Genomic DNA, 23,000 nt, shown 5'->3' with positions numbered 1-23,000 from the left:
GCCTGATCTTGGAAGCTAAGCAGTGTCTGTAGTTGGAAGGGAGACCACCAAGGAAGACAATGGCAAACCAAACCACCTCTGCTTCACACTTGCCTTGAAAACGCCTTGCTGGGGTCTCCATAAATCAGCTGCGACTTAATTGCACTTTACACATGCATGCGTGTACAAGTTACACCAGTAGTTCTGGTTTGATTGTAATGTGGGTACAGTAGTGTGGATATTTTTTGGAGACTTTCATATTGTTGGGGGTGGGGGGAATCCCTGATAAGAGAGAGGACTTGGATACACACACCAGAAACCCTTATTTTTTTCCATCTTGAGACACCAAAAGCAAATTATATATTTGTCTCTTTCATGCTGATCTAAATTAGAACGAGAAAATATTTATTGGTCTTCAGTAACCAGTTGAAACATTCAGTCTGCTAGCTCATTCCTCTGCCACCCCTTGTTTCCTCCCAATGGATAATTTAAATAATATAAATAGCCTAACTTTAAAAATGTTTTGAAAGCCTGTATTAGAAGTTAAACAAGTGTGGATGATGAAGAAACTGGAAGGGAAATTCTCCTGTTATGTGGGAAAGAGTAGGGTAGTTTGCAGAGGTAGCTGCTGAGTGCTGGCAGTGTCTGGGCTGGATGGGAGTCCAGGTGGCTGCAGGCTGTCTCCCAGCTCAAACACTGCTGATGCCTCCTAGCCCAAACATCACTGGCACTGAATGTCTGCCATATCCAGCTACCCTGTTCTTTCCCTCCAGGCAGCTAGGAGGGGAAGGAGAGAGCAGGGGTGGCAGCCCAAACCACCCCCTCCCGTTTCCCTCCTAGTGGCACGGAGGAGGAGATGATTGTGATGGGGACATGGGTGGGTGAAAGGGAGCATGGTGGCAGTGGGTTCTTCTCTCCATCTGGCATCTTCGTCTACATCTACCATTCAGCCTTGCTCACTGCAGCATCCCACTTCCCCAACCTTCAGCCTTGCTCACTGCAGCATCCCACTTCCCCGACCTTTGCTTCCTTCCCTCCCCCCAGCCCTTCTCTCTCTCTCCTCACAAACACACATGCTATCCCTCCCTCAATACCTGCTGTCACACACTCTGTCTCTGGGGAGGAAGTAACAGTGGGGATGGCAGCAATGCTGGTTCCCTCCCCCCACTTGTAGTGCCGTTGCTGGAGAGGTAGCGATGGTGGGCCTGGACACAGGTGGAGTTCCTCCCTTTGCCCATATCATTGACACTGAAGAGGCAGCAATGGCGGGCCTGGCAGTGGTGGCAACACCAGCAATGACATTCCTACTTCCTCCTATTGCCCACAGTGCTGCTACTGGAGAGGAAGCGATGGAGGGGGTGGCAGCTGTTCTCCTCCTGCTGCCTCAGTAGCAATGATGAGGCTACAGACAGGGGTTCCTGCTCCTACCCCGCCTGCAGCAATGCCACTGCCTTTCCAGCACATGGAGTTCCTGCTGAGGAGTCAGCAATGGCATTCTACACAAACACAGACAAATGTTCTGTTTTGAGATTTTTTTAGAACCCCCCCCTTAAAGATTTTAAATGTTTCTGCAAACCTGGGGGGTCCCCCATAGTCGCATATTCAGTTGAGCCTGGGGGCACCTTTCAAACTCTGAGACAGTGGTTGCAGCCACAAAAGGGCCGCCACAAAATGGCTGCCATGGGAGGTGGAGCCAGCCACAAAATGGCTGCTTCTGTTTACCTTCAGTCACACAGTGAAGATCCTTGTGCTGTGCTGGCAGCTGTTGTGAAAACAACATTTTAAAAAATCTTAATGGCCAATCAAATCTCCAGTGGGAGCAAAAGCCCCATCTACTTTCTGAAAACACTTGGTGGGCACCATGGTACCCATTGGCACCTATTGGCACCTAGCATGTAATGCTGAGGGGAAAAACTGTAGGGTTGTTATCTTTTTAATATCAACAAAGAAAAAGAGGCTTCAACATGCATCTATTAGATGTTTAACTTTATTTTATTCTTGGGAACACCATTATAGTATGAATGTCCTGTTTTTTACTGATGCCAGAGATTTAGAATAAGAACGCCACTTTCCTCCAAGATTTATGTGTTTCATTTATGCGTCTTATAAACATGCCTTTATATAATGTTTAATATATGTGTTTGTGTGTCGTTTTTTCTAAAATTATTACAGTATTCTTCTTGGACATGACATGCTAATATAAATTAACACTATTTGATGTATAGAGCAGGTATGACTTGGACAGAAGATTTTCACAAGGAAGGTGGATCCCATCATTGGTCATCAGTTTGTGAACTGTGATATGCCAATGGATTGCCATATGATCACACCATAGAAAAACACACATTTCCTCAGTTTTCCCCTTTCCTATTGATTAATAAACCATACACAAGAGTACAAAGAAGAAAATAAATATGCTGGCATCTAAAATTCTGGGTACTTCAGCAGCTGATATGAATGTGTGGGTTAGTTTACACGAGGAAAAAAGCTAAAAGTCAGAATCGTAGAGTTGGAAGGGACCACCAGGGTCATCTAGTCCAACCCCCTGCACAATGCAAGAAATTCACAACTACCTCCCCCACACACCCCCAGTGACCCCTACTCCATGCCCAGAAGATGGCCAAGATACCCTCCCTCTCGTGAACCGCCTAAAGTCATAGAATCAGCATTGCTGACAGATGGCCATCTAGCCGCTGCTTAAGTCAAATATAGTAAAGGAAAAAGAAAAGTGGAATAGTGGAGCCGTTGACTCTAATCTGGAGAACTGGGTTCGATTCCCCACTTGAAGCCAGATGGATGACCTTGGGCCAGCCCACACAGAGGCAGGCAATGGCAAACCACCTCCAAACATCTCTTACCTTGAAAACCCTGCGGGGCCACTATAAGTCAGCTGTGACTTGACAGCACTCCCCCCCCCCAGTGATTTTGTAAGCCACTTAGGGCGTTTTGCAGCAGAAAAATTAGATAAAGATATTTGAAATCAGCATAGCAAATGTTCATAATAATGTTCCTGAACAGTGAAAGTAAATGTCAGAATGGCTATGGAATGGTTGCCCTCAGCTTCTCTCTGTTTTCTATTTTCAGGCAGCTATGTGAAGGGTTTATATGCAAGATTTGATAAAGGTACTGTGGTTATGCCACAATGTGCCTGACGTCCCTATGTATGAGCTTTAAATGAAAGCCTTATTCTTAATATAGCTGAGAATGTCATTCTACCTGATTAAGCATTTTACAACTTCAGCTTTGTGTACTCTTGACACAAATAGCAGCTGATACAAAAGGATGTCACAGAGTCTGTTTGACCTGAATGTGGCAGCGTCCACTGCATGGCATTTTGTACCTTTACCTAAAAATGTTCACTGTTAATTTTTCCAGAATTGCTGTTTGTTTTGCAATGACATCGTTGCCCATGACAATTCCAGGAGCCCAGAGTAAATCAGCACCTTGGAAAAAAGAAATATGCCCATGAAGATACACTTCCCTCATAGTGCCTTGCAATACTTGCATAATCCTGGGTGGTTTCGTAGCCAGGAAATCCTGTTAGAGTCTTTGAGGATGGATACATTTTCAGTGAAAAGGAGAGAAACTTTTTCTTTAAGCCTAGTATCTGCCTTCAGCCAAACATATCAGTTACATTACTCTATTCAGGTTGCGTATTTGAACCAAGATTTGAGTTGTTTTGCCATTGTGCATTTTTGTTTAATATATTTCTTTTTATTTCATGGCTGCTTGTCTCTAGACCACTTTTTATTGCCCATGAAGTGAGTCACCGGTGAGCAGTATGTTAAGTCCAAACAACTTAAATTTGCAATCGGTTCCTAGGATGACTCAGCTTTATCTGAAGGTAAAGGGAAAATATTTCACATTGAGTCACCTTAGTTTCTCCACACATATGTGCTCACTGCAGTGAGTTTTAGTGGTGAGTTAGAAGCCTTTATGGACCAATATCCCTTTTTAGAAATACTTCCTTGACTGTACAGTAGATTCTTCTCAGCTATACAAGTATATATTGAAAAGTGCAGGTAATTGTGGTTGGTCCGCTAGGAAAAGAAATGCAAATAGCAATAAGAGCGCCAGTACCTTTATTAAAATGAAAGTCATATGTAGACTTTAAAGTTTAACAGACGTATTCTACCTGGATTTAGCTAAAATAAAGATTGTGGGGAGGGGGGGAGAAGGAGGTTCCTGGGCATGTTGGAAAAGCTTGAGTCTGTTTGTAATAGACTTAAGATGGAAGAAAGAAGAGGGGAATAAAACCCAACCTAAAAACAGAAGCTGGGCACCCAAGGTTGAGCCTGTTTGTAATAGACTTAAGATGGAACAGAGAAGATGATGTTCTGGATGACTCTAGACATGCCTGATTCAGATGTAGGTGTGCACTTAAGGAGCTCTAGGCATCTCGTTAGCTTTCCTGTATCAGATCATTTAACTCCTGGCTGGAGGTACACCTCAATAACATTTCAGGTTCATTAAGGGTATATAGTACACAAGCAATACTATTAAAGAATCTCTGCTTCCATTTTAAGCCTGTATTAAATCATAACTGTTGCATTCTTAACATTGACTAAATCAACAGAAACTATACCAGCTGCAATTGTGACGTAGATAATTAAAGGTGAGCAATTATGAGTCCATAAAAGTTTCTTACCCCCAAAACAAGCAGGTCACAGGCAAGGAGTCCCTTCTGAGAAGAGACTCCCAGTCAGTTCAACATCTCACATTTATAGATTTTTAAACATAATCTCCTAACAACAGCTGTCCCACTTGATATTGCATTGCTGGCTAACTCATTATTTTATATCTTCAAGCACCACACAAGATTGACTTATAATGTCTTCTTAAAATGTATAAAAACTGTTAGACTTCTTAAAAATAAACAGTAGCAAGAATGAACTGTTTAAAAATAGTGAATGCAGGCTTCTCATACATATGAACATCTTTTGGCCCTCAGGCAACACGCTCTGTCTCTGAACCATATCGTCACTTCTGTGAACTTGGACATTCTGGCCATGCTTATGCACCTGGGCCTCAACACATCTAATATCTATGGATATGAGTCAAGCAGCTTCTAATCTACTCAAGGCCATATGATTTTGTTACTATTTTGTTTTCTTGCTCCTTTCTAAGGGTATTGTACTTCGGAACTCACTTTTTGCAGCGCATTCCTGAGTTGCTGGCGTGTGGGGACGGCAGGGAAGAGGCGTGGCCGTGCTGCCTCCTAACCTGTTCCCTGCACGCCGCCAGGACGAAAAAAAACCTTTTAAAAGCTTTTTTTGTTTTCCCTGGGGCTAAAAGCCCCATTGAAAACAGCGAGGCTGCACCTGCTAAAAAGCAGGCGCAGCAACGCCGTCCTGGCCACCAGTGTTCGGAGCCAAAAGGGCATAGGGAGCTGCCTAATGGCAGCTCCGCCCTCTGGAACACCTGGGACGCCGGCGTGGGCCTCAACACCAGCAAGACACTTGCGGAAGGCCCCGCCAGTGTCCTGGGGTGGCTCAGCCGCACCAGCGGCCAAAGACCGGCAGTAACACCACTGTATGTGGCCCGGGCGCCGGCACAGCACCTTTCTGGCTTCCTAAGGTCTTTTGCCCTGGAGGCTCAGGAATGCGCTGTAGGTATCTTTCGGTGGGAGGCCAGGCTAGCTTTGTTTTTGTACACAGTGACATATTCTGTGATTATTATTTTTTTTTTTTTTTTGGTCAGGTCTAGCAATTGTTCTCATATATTTCTGGTTGTATCCATTACAGTGTTATGCAAGTAAGTTAGACTGGGCTGGGTATTGAAAGGTCTGTGGTTCCACTAGAGGCTTTTTGAAAAAATAAGTTTTCCTTTTGAAAATACAAACAACTGTTATTTATGTCTGTGTCCACAACTGATCAGAACCTAACGCTCCCTTCTTGGCTGACAGCAAGAACAAAGAAAAATGAGATGTCCCCTCATATTAGCAAAGCTGGAGATAATTTTTAGGTGATGCATTAGGGACAGAGTCAATACAGCCAATTTGGGTAATGTTACTTAGTGGCTGGAGGGCGTAGTGTTTCCCTCATAGATAAACTCCCATCACTTGGAATCATCCAGTTCTAGGATTCCCCTCCTGGATGGCTCATTTCATAATTACAAATCAAGAACTAAAAAGAAAACTGACCTTTGTTTCTTCTGGCTATGACTTCAGAGGATGACTTAGTAATGTTTTGAGTACACTTGAAGTTAGAGACATGACAACCTAGGGGGAAAGGGTTTCCCCCCATTTTTATCTAAAGACTTCAAAAAAAAATTCTAATGGGAAAAAATTGGAATTTTGGAGAGGACTGGGGAAAAAATGAAATATTTTCAGTTTTAGCATGGGTAAAATGCTTTTTAAGACAGTGTTTTGCTTGGAATGTGTTTTATGAATATTATTATGTTAAACAATCTACAGAATTAGATCATTCCTGTGGATGCTGTAGACTCGTATAATATATTTTAAGGATATGTTTATTGTTTTGACGTGAAAAGTTTTGTCCACAATTATCTTTAGTATGGCATAGTATTGGATGATGATACACTATTAGAGAATCCAGTATTTTCAGCATAATGAAGTTAATTATATCCAAATAGGCTGCTAATCTTATTGAGAGTGGAAGCCTCTGTTTCTGATCTTGAAGTTGCCTGTGGAAGTGGTGTGAGGTAGATGAAGGCTAGGGTATTGAGAGAAAGAGGGATATAGAAGGGATGTGAAAGATGACAAAGGCAAGAGTAGAAAAGGCTGTAAGAAGACAAAGAGAAGATTTAAACTTAAAAGGGCATTAGGAAGAAAGGCAGTGAGGAAGCAAGTGTAGGGCACCTCTTTTAGGATCACTCGTGTAAATTGTATCATCCTGGGTATATTCTGGAATCAGGAGAGCCCAAGCCAAATAAGGGACACTCTTGCAAGCCCAACAGAAGCCAGTGTCAAACAACAGAAGCCAAGCAGAGCCCAGGGCCAATGTGGCATGCCCAACACAACCAATATCAAACCAGAGGGTCCAAGGCAGCCAGACAGACCTGGCAAGACACACAAACCCTCACCTCAGAAAGTAAGAGAGAGGGATTTTAGGGCACCTGAGTTCTCTGCAGGCAATAACTGTCACTGGCTTGTAGGAGGAGCCTCAGGAAAAGCAGCTACCGTTCATCACTGTTCCCTCCCACCGTAGCAAAGAAGAAACACAACAATTCAGCTTGCGTGGACTTCATTTTAGGTGCCTTTGCAGGTTTTGCTTGTTTTATTTGAGACACTCATCTGTTTTCCTAACATTTCTTGTCCCAATAACCTTTGTGGGTTTTTCTTTATGAGAGTGGTAAGAACAACATTTTTGACACCCTGTACAGAAATGTGCGGAGAGGTGCTGAGCCCCACCATCATCTCCCTAAGCTGCACAGCAACTAGGGTTCAGTTGAAGGGGGGTTTAAAGGTGTGTTTTTTATGAACACAATTTAGAATTTAGAATGTGGATTTTACATAGTGACAATCAAACTTCCCCACTGTATATATGTATGTGTCTGTCTATCTTAATCTGTCCTAATCTAAATAAAAACCCAAAAAACCAATAAACTTTTTGGGTATATGTTTGGAACTGAAATATCTGAAAGCACATCCCTACTTGAGAGTCCTGAAGAATTTCCGTTTTTTCTATTACATTATTATCCTGCCTTGCCTCTATGTAGCTCAGAGTGGTAAACTTAGTTCTCCTCCTCCATTTTAGCCTTACAATGGACTGAAGGAACAATTGGCTGAAGATCACCCACTCTTGGCTGAGTGGGAAGCTCCTATTTCTTCTGTCTAGCTTTGGTGGAAGAACATATGCCGCCCAAACTTTATTTGTAATGATTTCTGAAGATTGTGTTTGACACCTAATGACTTTGTGTACTTCTGTTTCACAGGCTCACAAGTCAGTGAACTTCGTTTCAACTCTTCTTCAAATCACTATGTCAGAACAACTTGATTTACCAGTAAGACAGGCAGGTAAGTGTTGGTGCTTGTTCTCTGATAATATTTTTACATATAGTTTTGTATTTAATATTATGTAATTGAACAAAACATGTAGCAGAAGCTAGATCTTTAAAAAATTAATGTTGCAAATCCCTTATGAATAGAACTATAGTGTGGTCTCAAAAATGGAGCAAAATAATTTTGCAATAATGGGTGAATTACTGTAATTTGGATTTTTGTGCACAAAACCATCCTTTGTTGTGTTTATCATTACATGATAATTCTTTCATAATCAGAATTTCCTGATAAAACACGTATGACATCGGAAACAACCTGCCAAGTAGAAATGGGATGCTGGAAGATACCAGACTTTTCAAGCTGTGATTTCCAGCTAGTGGAATACCAACAGATTTGGTGTCACGTATGAGGACATACTGGGTTGGATCCAAAGTACCATCAACAGAGTTCTGCCTATTAAGTGGAACATCTGTTTATGTCTTAGCCCCACCACCTTAAAGTCAGCGCAAAATAAAATGCTATGTAGAGTTAAGTGGTGCTCATGGAAGTAAACTCCCCCTCCCCAAGGTTGGTGGACCCCTCATTACTGTGTGCCTTGAGGTTATGTATTGGGATTGAAAATAAAAGTGACAGAGCTCTGAAGCAGGCTCAGAAAGGAAAATTAGACTCATAACTTGGGATATCAAAGAGACTGACTTTATTGATGAGTGTCTGGGTAACAGGAATGTAGTCAGAGCGATATACATTTCTTCACAACCTACCACACATCTGTCAGTACCGGTATCCAGTTCTGGCATCCACCTGGTAATGCCCTGACAGAATAATCTGTACCTCAGAAAATAAGAGAATGGGGACAAGGAATAAGTGGGGAAAATCATCAGGGATGCGGTTTTGTTGGCCTTCAAGACATGCACACAGCTATGGCTTCGAGGGAGGTGCAAAAAAGGGCGCTTGACAGTGGAACAAAGTGGGCTATTCAGTAACTCCAGGCAATAAATCAAAGAGAAAGTGAGGCTTGGTCTGATTAGTGTGTCAGATGGGAAGGGTGCATAGATGGGAAACGAGTTATAGGGGTCAGAAAACAAACATTGATTTTCATGGGCTGGCAAGGAGAAGAAGAGGAGTCTGAGGAAATCAAACTTGGTGCTTCTGATCAGTGTAGGAGAGAATAAGGTGGGTTGGAAGGCCTGCTGCTCCTCCAACTGGAGAAAGAGAGGAGAGGTTGATAACAGAAAAAAAGTGCCAGTTGGCTTGCTGGAATGGCAACCGGTACAAAGGAATTTAGGCTGTCTGAAGATGATGAAGGCAACTATTGCCTAGACGATAGCTTTGATTCCTTGATTAGGTCAAAATATACATTAGAACATGCATATGCCTCTATATATGGAGTTGGTTCTGATTCTTCTAAATTATTCTAGAAGTATCCATGCCATAGCCCCTTCCTTGATGATCAAGCCATTGTCTCAAGGTGCCTCACATAGTTTGTACCAGTTCAGAGATTTGTGTAAAACCTGGCAGATCATTCTGGATCTAGTAAAGACATTTGGGGAAAGTGCTAGCCAAAATAGGGAGTGATGTTAACAAAACTGACACATACTGGTATTGTCAAAATTATCCATTGCATATATATTTTACCAAAAATCTGCCACACTGCACTGGCTTTCTTGCCTATTAGGTGCTGTGGAACACAGGCAGGATAATGCTGCTGCAGTTATCTTGTTTGTGGGCTTCCTGGAGGCACTTGGTTGGCTACTGTGTGAACAGACTGCTGGACTTGATGGTTTGATATGGTATCTTCCATGAAAATGAGGGAGAGTTTTCCAGGAACAAATTGAGAAGTTTTATTAGTGTGCCATTGTTTACTATTCATGTAATGAATTTTATCAATAATTGCATTCATTGTGTATTCATATCTTTTGTCTATGTTAATATTGAGATGTTCTCTTGACAGGTGTTATCTACTTGAAGAATATGATAACTCAATATTGGCTTGATCGTGATACTACACCAGGGGACATCCCACCTTACTCAATACCTGAAGAAGATAGACACTGTATTCGTGAGAATATTGTAGAAGCCATTATTCACTCTCCTGAGCTGATCCGGTATGCTTGTTTGAATTACGGTCACTAAATGTATTCTTTCCATATGGATAAACTCCTTAGGTTAGGTTTTATTGTCATTAGAATTTAACATCAATTTTGTATGGGAAAGCATATGAACTGTGTAGCTGGAGAAAATGGCAAGTGATTCCTCTGCTCTGACTTCAAAGGATCTGTGTATCTTGCCTGGTGTTGTCGAGAAATTTGGACTATTGCTGTCCTTTGTGTTTCCAGTGTGAGGATTCCATTTGTTAAACTTCTTGCTCCCAGAAAACCAGGGTGCACCCTGGCACCAGCTCCATGTTAAATCTACATGCCTGCTCAGCATTTTGTACAGGACGCACACAGGACCAGGTCTTAAGATCATGACCTGAGACATCTGCACTCCCCCTTTTAATTTTTGTAACATCCAGCTAGAGATCCCCGTGGCTCAGAATGGTAAGATGCAGCACTGCAGCTCAAACTCTGTTCACGACCTCTGAGTTTGATCCCGACGGAAGTCGGTTTCAGGTAGCTGGCTCAAGGTTGATTCAGCCTTCCATCCTTCCAAGGCTGGTAAAATGAGTACCCAGCTTGGTTTGGGTGAAGTGTAGGCAAGTGGGGAAGGCAATGACAACCCCCCCCCCCATAAATATAGTCTGCCTAGTAAAAGTGATGTGACTTCACCCCATGGGTCAGTAATGACCCAGTGTTTGCACAGAGGACTACCTTTACCTTTTAAAGCATCCAGTTTGATGAAGAATTCTGGTGAATTTGAAAACTTGCACAGTGTTTTGGTTGTTCTTAATAAAAGATTGGCCAGAGGCGGGCTCACTTCTGGGCTCAGCCTCCCCCACCAAAGCCCCAGAGCTGGGATACTTACCTGGTCCATGGCTGTCAGACAGAAGGAGGAAAGAAGAAGATCTGCCAAGGCAGCAACTAAAAGGAACCTTCTCTGATGCTGAAGAACAGACTGTTTGCTTAAGGCAGCCTAGGGAATCATCTGGAGCTGGCCAGCAGCTGATTAAAGAGGGGCCACCTGGCCCAAAAAACAAGCAAGGCCAGGCTGGATCCAGGTGTAGGGACAATTGGGTTAATGGGGAAGGATGGCTGATTGGCTCGTTGCTGGTAGAGATGTGGGACAAACACAGAAGGGAGAAGTAAATGGAGGCCCTGCAGGCAGACTAGAGAGGAAGGAGGTAGCACAATGCCAGGCAGTGAGGCTGAGTGCTGCTCCAGGGGAGGAACGACCTGCCGCATACAGCCGGCATCCTACCAATGCCCAATTATGTCTGAGAGGAACTAGCATAGAGAAGACGATGGCAGAGATGGTAGAAAATGAACTGTAAAAAGGGTACGCTCACAAAGATATTGTGTGGATTACAATTTTTGTGATGGCTAAGGAGAAAAGGTACCTCTTTCAACATTTAAATGCTTAACGCCACCCCCTAGTATAAAAAAGACTTGAAAAATTCTTAATTGGGTTGTTGCAGTTCCCTGCCTTCATTTCAAATACAAGCTGCTTCTTCCACACATGAAAGAAATAGCAAAACATGTAACCACACACGTTTTGTCTTCCAGAGTACAACTTACTACTTGCATTCACCATATTATCAAGCATGATTATCCCAATCGTTGGACTGCAGTCGTGGAGAAAATTGGTTTTTATCTTCAGTCTGATAATAGTGCTTGTTGGCTTGGAATTCTTCTTTGTCTTTATCAGCTTGTAAAGAACTATGAGTAAGTTCCCTTCTTGTAGTCAACTCGTAGAAGAGCCGTGGCAGGTCTGTGCTGCGCTAGTAGCTTATGCAGCTAGTTTCTAGACAATAGGTCCGGGTGAGTCAATCACGCTGAATAAGCTATTGAGTGCTGTGATGATTGTATGGGGGTTTGTCAGTGTAGAAAAAGCTATCAAGATGTCTGCACTGACATTCTTTCAAAATGCTGTGGAATTCAGAACTGCGGCTGCCCCTGTTCTAACTTGCACCATTCTTTGTCAAGCTTTAGAATCCCAGTTGTGTAGAAATGTCTAAAATTGTTCTCCTTAAAGGATCACGAGGTTATTTTAACTGCATAATTTGTGGCCCAAGAGATTAACGACAGTTGTGCTGCTGAAGCTGAACACATGTCGTTCTGATAAAAATCTGTTTAGCTTCAGCATGTTGCTCTGAACTGGAGGAAGAGTGGGCCATAAACTGAATAATTAAATTATTTACGTTAAAAAAAATTACACTCCTTTTTAAAGTTGTGCTTTTCCCACTGTTAAGAGGACCTCTCAGAGTTCAGAAACCCTTAGGTAGGGATCCCCTATGGGTGCCTGTCAAGAGTTTTTAGAAAATGGGTGAGGCCAGTGGGGCCTTTTGCCCACTAGGGCAGTGATGGCGAACCTTTTAGAGACCGAGTGCCCAAACTGCAACCCAAAACCCACTTATTTATCACCAAGTGCCAATACGGCAATTTAACCTGAATACTGAGGTTTTAGTTTAGAAAAAACAACTCATACATTCACATATTTTGCGTTAAAAGAAAAACACAATAACAGAGCTTTCAGTGATACAAACAACTTTTTATTGAAAGGTAAAAGTTTGCATTTGGCATGCATCTCTCCAGGACTCATCCTCTGCTCATCCACCGGACATTATTGTACATAAGTAAACAATTATACTGTGCCTGAACCTCCTCAAGAAGTGCTTGAAACTGTCGACAATTGTCGAGCACGAGCCATGATGTAATTCACCATTTTTGTGACATCTTTGAGGACATCGTCAAATTTTTTGAACAATTAATGTGATTTTTGCTGTTGTGTGCATGCTGATAATTTGTCTACCCTTAGCTCATACTTTGTAAGTTTGAGAGCAACACATGCAGCACTCAGGTCATCTGTTAGCCTGTTTCTGGTGTCAGATTTGATATAATTCAAAGCTGAAAACAGCTGCTCACAAGCATAAGATGATCCAAACAAAGTAAGGAAAGCAATCCCAAGTGCTTTCATTGACTTAAAATTATTTGGCAGAGAATTCCACACTTTAAGGATTTCATTTTCAGAACTAACTGTGCTGTCCTTTGGCATCCCTTCTATCTTCTCCAGTGTTTCACACAGGTCATAGAATTTATTTTTCCAGATAGAGCTTTCTTGAAATTCTATTAGCTCCATTTCCAGATTTTCTAAATCTAACCAGTGTAGGCAGGAAAGATCAAGTTCTTCAAATTTGGCTTTATCTGGAGAAGTAAGAAAACACAGGGTTGTCTCCATCTTACGGAACTGTAAAAATCTGTTACTGAAATTCACCTTTGCAGCTGCTACAATGCTAGAAAATTCCTTGTAGATTGTCTGCAAATGTTGTAGAATTTTATAAATGCTTTTTTAGACAGGGGGGCCCCCAAACAAACTGAAGACGGGCGGGGCCCCGACAAACAGCTGAGCTGCCCCGCAGCTCAGCTGAGGGGGGGCGTGGCAAGGTGCTTGGCCACAGCCTCCCGGTCTAAACTGAAGATGGGCGGGGCGCCCCAACAAACAGCTGAGCTGCGGCAACAGCTCAGCTGAGAGAGAGGGAGGGGCTTGTCCCGGGTGCAAGGAGAGGGAGGGCGCCAGTGCAGGCTTGGGGAGAATGGGCTTGGGGAGAAGGAGCACCGGCCTCAGTGCCCTCACCACGGCAACACGGCACAGCCCTAGGCAGATGCGACGGTCCGGGCGTGCCCACAGAGAGGGCTTGGTGTGCCGGCTGCGGCACGCGTGCCATAGGTTCGCCAACACGGCACTAGGGGTTCTGATTGGCCAATGGAGATCTGATTGGCTGTGCAAACTTTTAAGAAATTGCTTTGGCAGTAGCCGCCACTGCAGCACAAGGATCTTCTCCGTGCGACTGAAGGTAAGCTGTGTGTATGAAGAAAATATTTTTAAACAATATTTTCATTTTAAAAGGCATCCTGTTAAGCAGAGCTTCTGCCTGAAATGTTGAAGGGTTACTGTTACAGTTATGCATAACCTCACTCCCTTCCATTCTGCGGCTGGCTCTGACTCCCACGGCAGACATTTTGTAGTTGCGCCCACCAACCTGTGTCAGAATTCCAAAGGTGCTGAAACAGATTGGGGAACCCCTTCCATACTCCTTCTACCCCATCCGGAGCTTCCATACTCCTACCCCATCCGCATTTTCAAGATGGGTTTTTTTCTGCCTAGAAATTTTCTCTGCGCCCCTTCCATTATACATTGTTGTATTAATGGTTCTGGAAGCCAAGAAAAAAAATAACAGGACCCCTTCCTATTTTTCACATTTTTATGATCGATTCTTTCACAAACACTGCAGGGCCATGCAGTTCTGTATTGTTCTCCTGTACCCTTCACGTTTTCATAAACATCACACTCACTGGGACTGGATTTATTTTAGATTCCTTGGTTAGGTATTGGTATCACTTTAGATGCATCGAAATCAGACAGTCAGAATGTCTCCAGCTGTGGTTTACATCAAGCAAGTTCTGACCTTACTTTGCCTTAACTTTATGCTATTCAAATGATACATTGCTTAAAGAGCCAAGTTTTTGGAGGATATGTTAAAATAACTGCATTTTTGCTGTGGAGCAAAAGTGGTTATCTGTTTCCTGGCATATCACAATTATGATAAATTCATAAGTCATATTGTCTACAGAGGAATCAGCACAAAAAGACAGTGAAAGGTTTAGTGCTTTCTCTGCTAAGGATTTCTTCTTGAAGCTTCTCATCTGTCTTTTAAATTGTAGTTGCCTTTAAAATCTTTCTAAAGCCAGTTCTGCTTTTAAAGGTATAAGAAACCAGAAGAGCGGACACCTTTGATAGCAGCAATGCAGCACTTTTTGCCCGTTCTGAAGGATCGTTTCATCCAGCTTCTCTCTGATCCATCTGATCAGTCTGTCCTTATCCAGAAACAGATCTTCAAAATCTTCTATGCTCTTGTTCAGGTGAGGATCAGTTTCTCTTAGGAGGTAGGATGCGTTCATGATTCTGTCCTGTGCAGAGGAATTACTCCAGTTGATTTCAGTGGGCTACGACTGGAGTAACTGGCTAGGATTGCACTGTAAATCGTATATAGGTATCTTCAGAAATGGTTTCCCATCAGTGTCACCAGGGAGGTAACGTATGTAGGAACAGTCGTGGATTTTATAGTCTTGTTTACTTTTTATGTCAATCAATCAAGTTTTATTTCGATACAATATCAGTTCTGAATAAAAATAAAAGTTGGGTTTAAAATAATAAAATAATAAAAGTTGATGATTCTGGGAAGGGTGATTAGAAGAGGAGGAGGAAAGATTTTCTATGGGGAAGGGTTTTCAATTAGCCGTTTACGAATCCCACTAGACCGGAGGCAAAATTTGGCTACTTGAATGGTTATCTCCCGAGAGGAGTCTGCTAAGAGAAGGGGAAATTTAGCTTCCTCCAATGTCCCAGGAAAGGATGACAATATGGGGAGAATGCACTGCAATCTTATGAACTTTTTATGTACCATTTACTTATTTGTAAATCAAGTAAGGGCTTTGTTAGATAACTTGTACCGTATTACAGGTTTTCTTTGACCAAATTGTGATATTTTTCTTAAGCCTTCGTTGCCCTTGCAGGTGGGTGTTGAGACCCTGTCAGCATGGATTGTAGGACACAGGGAGTTCAGAGCATATGTAGTGTCTTTTAATGACAAATACCAGTCTCGGTTCTTAAGGGATATTTTTAAAAATTAATTAAAGATTGGATAAATCCTGACTAACCATTCAGTATTTATAACAGCGTATTTACTTGTATTGTATATGATTAGTACCTTCCAGAGGTCTACTCAAGCAAGTTAACAAAATTTTTAAAAAGCCTTATGAAGTCATAAAAAGCCAGCGATAAAATTATTAATTAAGGCCCCCATGAAGTGACATAAAACAGCGTAAGCAGCATGAAACAGCAACCGGTAGTTCCAGAAGCTGTAAAAAACTATAAGAGTACTCCTGTTGAATGCGGGCCATAAAACAGCCAGCTTCAATAAACTTCAATGAGAAGCTTTTAATTACACAAGCACACACTGTGGAGTTGATCAGTCTTAATGCGCTTTCAGTTCGGGTTGATTCTGCGGATGCTTTGAAGCTCTTCTGTCTGCCACGTTTTATTTCCTCAGCTTCTCATACCCTCCTGGTCAGCTTTGTCCAAATACCTTCCTCCTTTCTGTCTTTCTGCTTCCCTCTTGTTGTGCGCTCAGTGTCAGTATCTCAGCTCACATAGTCCACTGTCCGCTGTGCTGTGGATGCCTCTGCAGTCCCATCGCTGCTTGTTAAAGGGCTTGCTCTTTCCTGCAGCATCCATTTCTCTCCCAACGACTCCCCAACTGACTCTCCCCCCCTCAATTGTTACCCTCCCTCACCTGTCACTTATTCCCCTGTCATTCTTTAGTCTCCATAGCAACCACAGTCCTCTCAGCCTCCTTCATCTGGCCATCCTTTATATAAAGTTCATTGCAAATCCTTTTCTGTTACTGTTTGAGAGCCTTCTGTTTAGCTAGAATGAATGCTAACCCCTCTATGGTTATGCAGGGCAGGATTTTGAATATACCATACCCAGGCAGGACCTGTCCTTGCTCTTCTGGTCTTTTGATTCATTAGCTCATGCCCTCTTGGAATGCCGCTTTTATGAGGAACTTCAATCACGTTATATCCCGCCCCTTTTAACATATAAATCTAATGCCTCTGTGTCTGACATAATGCCTTTTTTCTTAAGTGACAGGGATCCCAAGGCTACATAGTCAGTGGCAAGATTTATTTCAGTCCTTATATCCCTCAAACATTAGATCTATGCTGCTCAAGATCAATGGATCAAGGAGCTTCTAAGGGATAAAGGAAAGGTTACTGTTTGAAGTTGCTGTCTACGCTATCCTAGGTATAAACCGAAATAATTGTAGAATTAAGATGAGCTAGTCCGAAGTTACGTATAGCCTATTTCTTCAGTCCAACAAGAAAAGCATAGTTGCCAATTAGTCTGATAGAATGAAAGATTTGCATGGAACATAGGCCACGTTTTAGATTAAGCTATAACAGGTAGAGGGTTGAATCAGTCTTCTGACATGAGACACATCCTTTGAAATCAGTGCCAAGAGGGAGTTATGGGACAGTTCTCAGGTGGTGCCTCTTTTCTCAGAAGGTGGTGGTGGGAAATCTCAGTGAAACCAAAGGGTAATGAAATAACCTTTTTGAGGACAGGAGCTGCATGTCCTGGGGAGAACTGTGTGTGCAGCAAGGGCTTCCACTCCCTGCTGTTTTTCTGTAGCTGCTCCCACTTCTGTGTACTTGTTATTTAAAACATTTTTCCCTATTTTGGCTTACAGAATAAAATTATTGCCTAAACCAGTCACAATAAAATAATCCAGATGAAACACAATGGACCAAAAATGTGTATCTTTGCAATGAGACAAGCTGCTGGTTGTTTTCAAAAGGTTGGGGTAGATTTTCTGCTGCAGTAAAAATAGTCAAGGTTTGATTCTGTAATGTGCATTCAATATCTCCTCTGGGTTATAACTTTATACTGTGGCAATGATACTGTTCTCCATCAAATTTCCATAGATCAAGAGAGTGCCTGATAAAAGTTTGAGAAATTCAGATGTGTGCCTAATGTTTTGTTTTTAAAGCCAGATTAATTTGTATTTTTAACAGTACACATTACCCCTTGAGTTGATCAATCAACAGAACTTAGCAGAGTGGATAGAAATTCTGAAGACAGTTGTGGACCGAGATGTTCCAGCTGTAAGTACTTGTTACTTTTGGGTGCGTCTTGTACACGACAGTTGGATGTTCAATTCCCCCTAATTTTAATAATGGAATGTTCTCAGTGAGATTTAACTTTGGGCTGTAAATGGTGGATGAGCAGGTGTGGTATAATGGTTAAAACGCTGAACTAAAATGGAGGTGATCTGGCTTCAGCACAACCAGCATGCTCCATGACCTTGGGCGGTCACTCTCTAAGTCTAACCTTTTTAACAGGGTTGGTGTACCGGGGGGGGGGGGAGGGGAGAGACACACTGTGTACACTGCTCTGAGCTCCTGCGATAGAGGGTAGGATTAAGAACATAAGAAAAGCCCTGCTGGATCAGACCAAGGCCCATCAAGTCCAGCAGTCTGTTCACACAGTGGCCAACCAGGTGCCTCTAGGAAGTCCCCAAACAAGACTGCAGCACCATCCTGCCTGTGCTCCACAGCACCAAAGATAATAGGCATGCTCCTCTGATCCTGGAGAGAATAGGTATGCATCATGACTAGTACCCATTTTAACTAGTAGCCATGAATACCCCTTTCCTCCATGAACATGTCCCCTCTTAAAGCCTTCCAAGTTGGCAGCCATCACCACATTTTGGGGCAGGGAGTTCCACAATTTAAGTATGCGTTGTGTGAAGAAATACTTCCTTTTATCAGTTTTGCAACCCAAGAAAGGGCCTTATGGTTGTGGTCCCAAAACTGTGGAATTCCCTTCCTGTAGAAATTTCTCTGTTCCTCTGTATTATCTTCCACCAGTGGGTAAAGACTCTTTTTGTTTCATTTGGCATTCTATTATTGACCCTCCTTCCTGTTTGTTTTATTTTATTTATTTATTTGTGTGTGTGTGTGTGTGTGTGTGTGTGTGTGTGTGTTGGTTTTTAATGTTTTTACCTGTTCACTGCCTTCAGGGCCCTAATTTGGTGAAAAAGCAGGATAAAAATATTTCAAATAAAGGCTTGGATTCCACTGAACATTTCCACACCTCCCACCCCACATGATTACCTGACACCCTCCATTTTGCTGCAGCCAGAATGCCCTGTGAAATACTGTTTTGGGGGAACAGGGGACCCCTCAGAACAGCTTGAAGGGGTAGCTAGAGATCTATAGTGGGAGCGAGGATTGGTACAAATCACCCCCCTTCTTTCAGTCAGCAGAAATCCTCCATGGGGTCCAGTCCAAAATCAGTTGCATGAAATTATATGCATTTTACTGTGTGAAGGTAGTTGATGAAAGTATGGTGGCTTCAGCCGTATAACGAGCCGGATAATGATAATCTGCACTTGTGCAGTGAGCTGATAACCCCCTGGTACCTGTTTAAAAATACAAGGAAGTTACACACCATTTTAATTAAGAACATAAGAAAGGCCCTGCTGGATCAGACCAAGGCCCATCAAGTCCAGCAGTCTGTTCACACAGTGGCCAACCAGGTGCCTTTAGGAAGCCACAAACAAGACGACTGCAGCAGCTCCATCCTGCCTGTGTTCCACCACACCCAAAATAATAGGCATGCTCCTCTGATACTAGAGAGAATAGGTATGCAGTATGACCAGTATCCATTCTAACTAATAGCCATGAATACCCCTCTCCTCCATGAATATGTCCACTCCTCTCTTAAAGCCCTCCAAGCTGGGAGCCATCACCACATCCTGGGGCAGGGAGTTCCACAATTTAACTATGCGTTGTGTGAAAAAATATTTCCTTTTATCTGTTTTGAATTTGTCACCCTCCAGCTTCAGCAGATGACCCCGCGTTCTAGTATTATAGGAGAGGGAGAACTTCTCCCTGTCCACTCTCTCCAAACCATGCATAATTTTATAGACCTCTATCATGTCTCCCCTCAGCCGCCTTCTTTCCAAGCTAGACAGCCCAGCAGGATTAAAATATAATAATTAAATTAGCACACAAAGGATTCATATGTTTAGCTTGGTATTTCTTGGTAATTTGTGCCTTGGTGGATTGTACAACGAATTGGACAAGTTTCTTTTTAACTTGTCTGAGAGCATGGCAGTTCTGAAAATGGAAAACAGTGCACTGGGCATGTTTGCCATTTCCTTTTTCATATAAACAGCTCCTTTCTTTTTCATATAAACAACTCCTTTAGATTTCAGCCCTAACCCCAATAATGCATAAATCAGGAGTTTTTGAAGGGCTTTTGCTATTGCTGTTATCATTCTTACATTATCTTTCTACCTGGAGTATGAACAGTTTTTCTAGTGTCAGGTCGGATCCTCATCCCTCTGATTGTGGTGATTTTTTGTTGTTGTTGTTGCAGAAAAGCAAAACGCTTTGAGTATTGCCTTTTCCACCAATTAAGATCTTCATCCTAAGCCCCATTCTCTGTGCCCTCACCCATGGAGGAGAGGGGTATGGCAACCAAACACAGAGCTTTCTCAGTCATGGCACCTAGCTAATGCAAATGCCCTTCCCCTGCGGTCATCCTGGCACCTTCTCTCTTGACCATTGGGCGACTCACACTATTTCTGTTTGACCAGCTTTTATCCATGCTTTCCCACCTTTTAATTATTTTATTCTGGTCGTTTAAAATTGTGTATTTTATGGCCTCTATATTTTTATTGTGTTTGTTAGGCCTTATTTTACAAATGTTTCAACCTTGCCGTCTGCTGTTGGTTTTTTTTTCTCTTCTACTGTTTTTGCAATTTTAGACCTGAGAAAGGCTGTTAACAATAGGCCTTTTGGGAGGTTGATTCATAGTCGCCATAAGACAGCACATAAAACACATTTCATATTGGCTGGATTAGGTCATCTTTTGTTGTTGATCTGATGGATTTGATGTTGATTATTTAATTGGATTTCCCCCCCCCCCAATTTTTTACTTTTTTATTGTTATCTGCCACCTTGAGAAGTTCTCCCTCGAGAGGTAGCAGACAAATGTACAACTGTAGATGAATGTAAATATTGTTAGGTACTTATATTTTGTAAATGTACTATTGATTCTTAAAGGAAACCCTTCAAGTTGATGAAGATGATAGACCTGAATTACCTTGGTGGAAATGTAAGAAGTGGGCATTGCACATCTTGGCTAGGCTTTTTGAAAGGTAATGATTCTTCTCAAGATTCCTTTTATTGTAAAAATATAACTTCATGGTATGCATAAAATATTGCAGCATTATCTTAGATTTCTTTTTAATAATAGGTATGGGAGCCCAGGCAATGTTTCCAAGGAATACAACGAGTTTGCAGAAGTTTTCTTAAAGGCATTTGCTGTTGGCGTTCAGCAGGTAGGGTATTCTTGATATCGCGTGCGTGTTTGAGAAGTGTACATAGTTCTTTCTGGATTCTCCGAAGATTAAAAATGACACAGAATTTGTGTACAGAATGTGCAGGTAATATGACATAAAAGCTGCAGTAATTTTAAGAATAAAAACAATTTCTCTTTAAAGCATTGCTTAATCCTTCGTAGTTGGCATTCAGCAAAAGTTATTTTTGGGTTATCAAGCAGGTTTTTCAATAATACTGTAGACGGGGGGGGGCATGAAACTCACAAGGGGCATCCAATCCCCAATCGCAGCTCCAGGCCTCCTCACTCCAGCCCTGCTTTCTCGCAGGCTCACCAAGGGGGAGAGGGAAATTCCATCACCCCCAGCTTATCTTACAGCAACGGGGGCAAGGCAGGCCCCAGCCTGCAGCTCCCATGTTGGTTTTTTTTTGCCACTGATGGGCTCCCGGGTTCCCCTGCTACCATGGATGGGCTCTGCCGCGGTTCCAGCTCCACCATGGAGGGCTCCGTCACAGATCTCTACGGTGCCTGACTGAGGCAACCAATCCCAGCATTGATCTCTCTGCCGGCCACCACAACTGCTGCTGGGGGTGGATCTAACCCCCCCCCATTAATTTTTAAAAACTTTTTGGATTTTTCTGCAAACCCAGGAGGTCCCCCGAGTCTGCAGAAAAACCCGTTGGGATGAGTGTGCCCCCATCAGCGGATTTAAGTGTCCCACAGGCAGGGGGCACAGGTGGGAATTAGATATATAGATACTTTAGCAAGTTTAAGTTGCTGGAAGGAAAATGCCTGGCATTCCTGGCAGCCATCCCCTGCAGCCCCCTCCCCACCTCTAAAATGTTTCTCCATACCCACTGTAAACTTTTTGTGCAGCCTTAGGCTGCAAACTGTGTGGAAAAGTGTTCTTATCAAAGGGATGAATGTAGCACTGCCACCACTGCCCCATATGTCCTGCTCGGGTCTTTCTTGGGATATTAGGTACCTTTCCATCTGCCGTCTAGGCCCAGCCTTGAGTTAGCTTCTGGCAGTGATTGGCAAGATGCACAGATCTTTTAAATCTACTAATTTTCTTAATTAATTAATTAATTTTCTTAGGTTTTGCTGAAAGTATTATATCAGTATAAAGAAAAGCAGTACATGGCTCCTAGAGTTTTGCAGCAGACACTGAACTACATCAATCAAGGTGTGTCACATGCAGTGACTTGGAAGAATCTAAAACCCCATATCCAAGTAAGTAATTTGTTTCCCTGTGAATGGTCGATGAATCATGCATTAGTGTAGTCCTGTTGTGACATATTTCTACTTTCTTGGGTCGCCTCCCATTTAGCCTCAGGTGGTGGAGGCAACGGAAGCAGGACCTCCAAGGATTACTGGATTGAGTGGGTAGGTTCATATGCGGGAAGGCATGTTGGTCCTAGGCCGTATAGGGCTATAAAGATCAGTACCAGAACCTTGAATTGAGCCCAGAAGCAAATTGGAAGCCAGTGTAGGTAGAACAAGATTGGAGTGATATGGTCCCTATGACCCACTGCAGTCAACACTCTGGCTGCAGTATTCTGTACCAATGTTAGTTTTTGGATAGTCTTCTAGGGCAGCCCCACATAGAGTGCGTTGCTGTTACCAGGGCATGCACCACAACGGTAAGTTCTTCTCTGTCCAGGAAGCTGAAGCTGTTGAAAGGCACCCTGGCCACAGCTGCCACCTGTTTATCCAAACAGGAGGCCTGGGTCCAAGAGCACCCCCAAGCTACAAACCAGCTCCTTTAAGGGGAGTGCAACCCTATCCATTACAGGGGATAACCCATTTCCTGGGTCAGACCTTCCTCCTCCCATAGCACCTCTGTTTTGTCGGGATTAAGTTTCAGCTTGTTAGCCCTCATCCATTCCAGAACTGTCTCCAGGCCATGGTGCTACAGCCTTCCTGGGATCTGCTGGTAGTGCAAAATAGAGCTGAGTGTCATCTGCCTGTTGGTGTCAGCTCGGCCCAA

The 23,000-nt window shown here is 42.8% G+C and overlaps 1 protein-coding gene across 1 annotated transcript in view; it reads left to right on the top strand.

The window, feature by feature from the left end:
- The window catches only part of IPO7 (importin 7), a 52,913-nt gene that overhangs the window by 6,002 nt on the left and 23,911 nt on the right, over positions 1 to 23,000 (top strand). The window contains exons 2-9 of the mRNA XM_056850728.1: positions 7,876 to 7,957; positions 9,894 to 10,047; positions 11,605 to 11,763; positions 14,802 to 14,958; positions 17,674 to 17,763; positions 20,734 to 20,828; positions 20,927 to 21,011; positions 22,109 to 22,243. Of these exons, the coding sequence (XP_056706706.1) occupies positions 7,876 to 7,957; positions 9,894 to 10,047; positions 11,605 to 11,763; positions 14,802 to 14,958; positions 17,674 to 17,763; positions 20,734 to 20,828; positions 20,927 to 21,011; positions 22,109 to 22,243 (957 nt within the window). The remainder of the gene's footprint in view (positions 1 to 7,875; positions 7,958 to 9,893; positions 10,048 to 11,604; positions 11,764 to 14,801; positions 14,959 to 17,673; positions 17,764 to 20,733; positions 20,829 to 20,926; positions 21,012 to 22,108; positions 22,244 to 23,000) is intronic.

This window comes from Euleptes europaea, chromosome 6 (genome assembly GCF_029931775.1).
Source record: "Euleptes europaea isolate rEulEur1 chromosome 6, rEulEur1.hap1, whole genome shotgun sequence".
Classification (NCBI taxonomy): domain Eukaryota; kingdom Metazoa; phylum Chordata; class Lepidosauria; order Squamata; family Sphaerodactylidae; genus Euleptes; species Euleptes europaea.
This window is presented reverse-complemented; position numbering and strand designations above follow the sequence as displayed.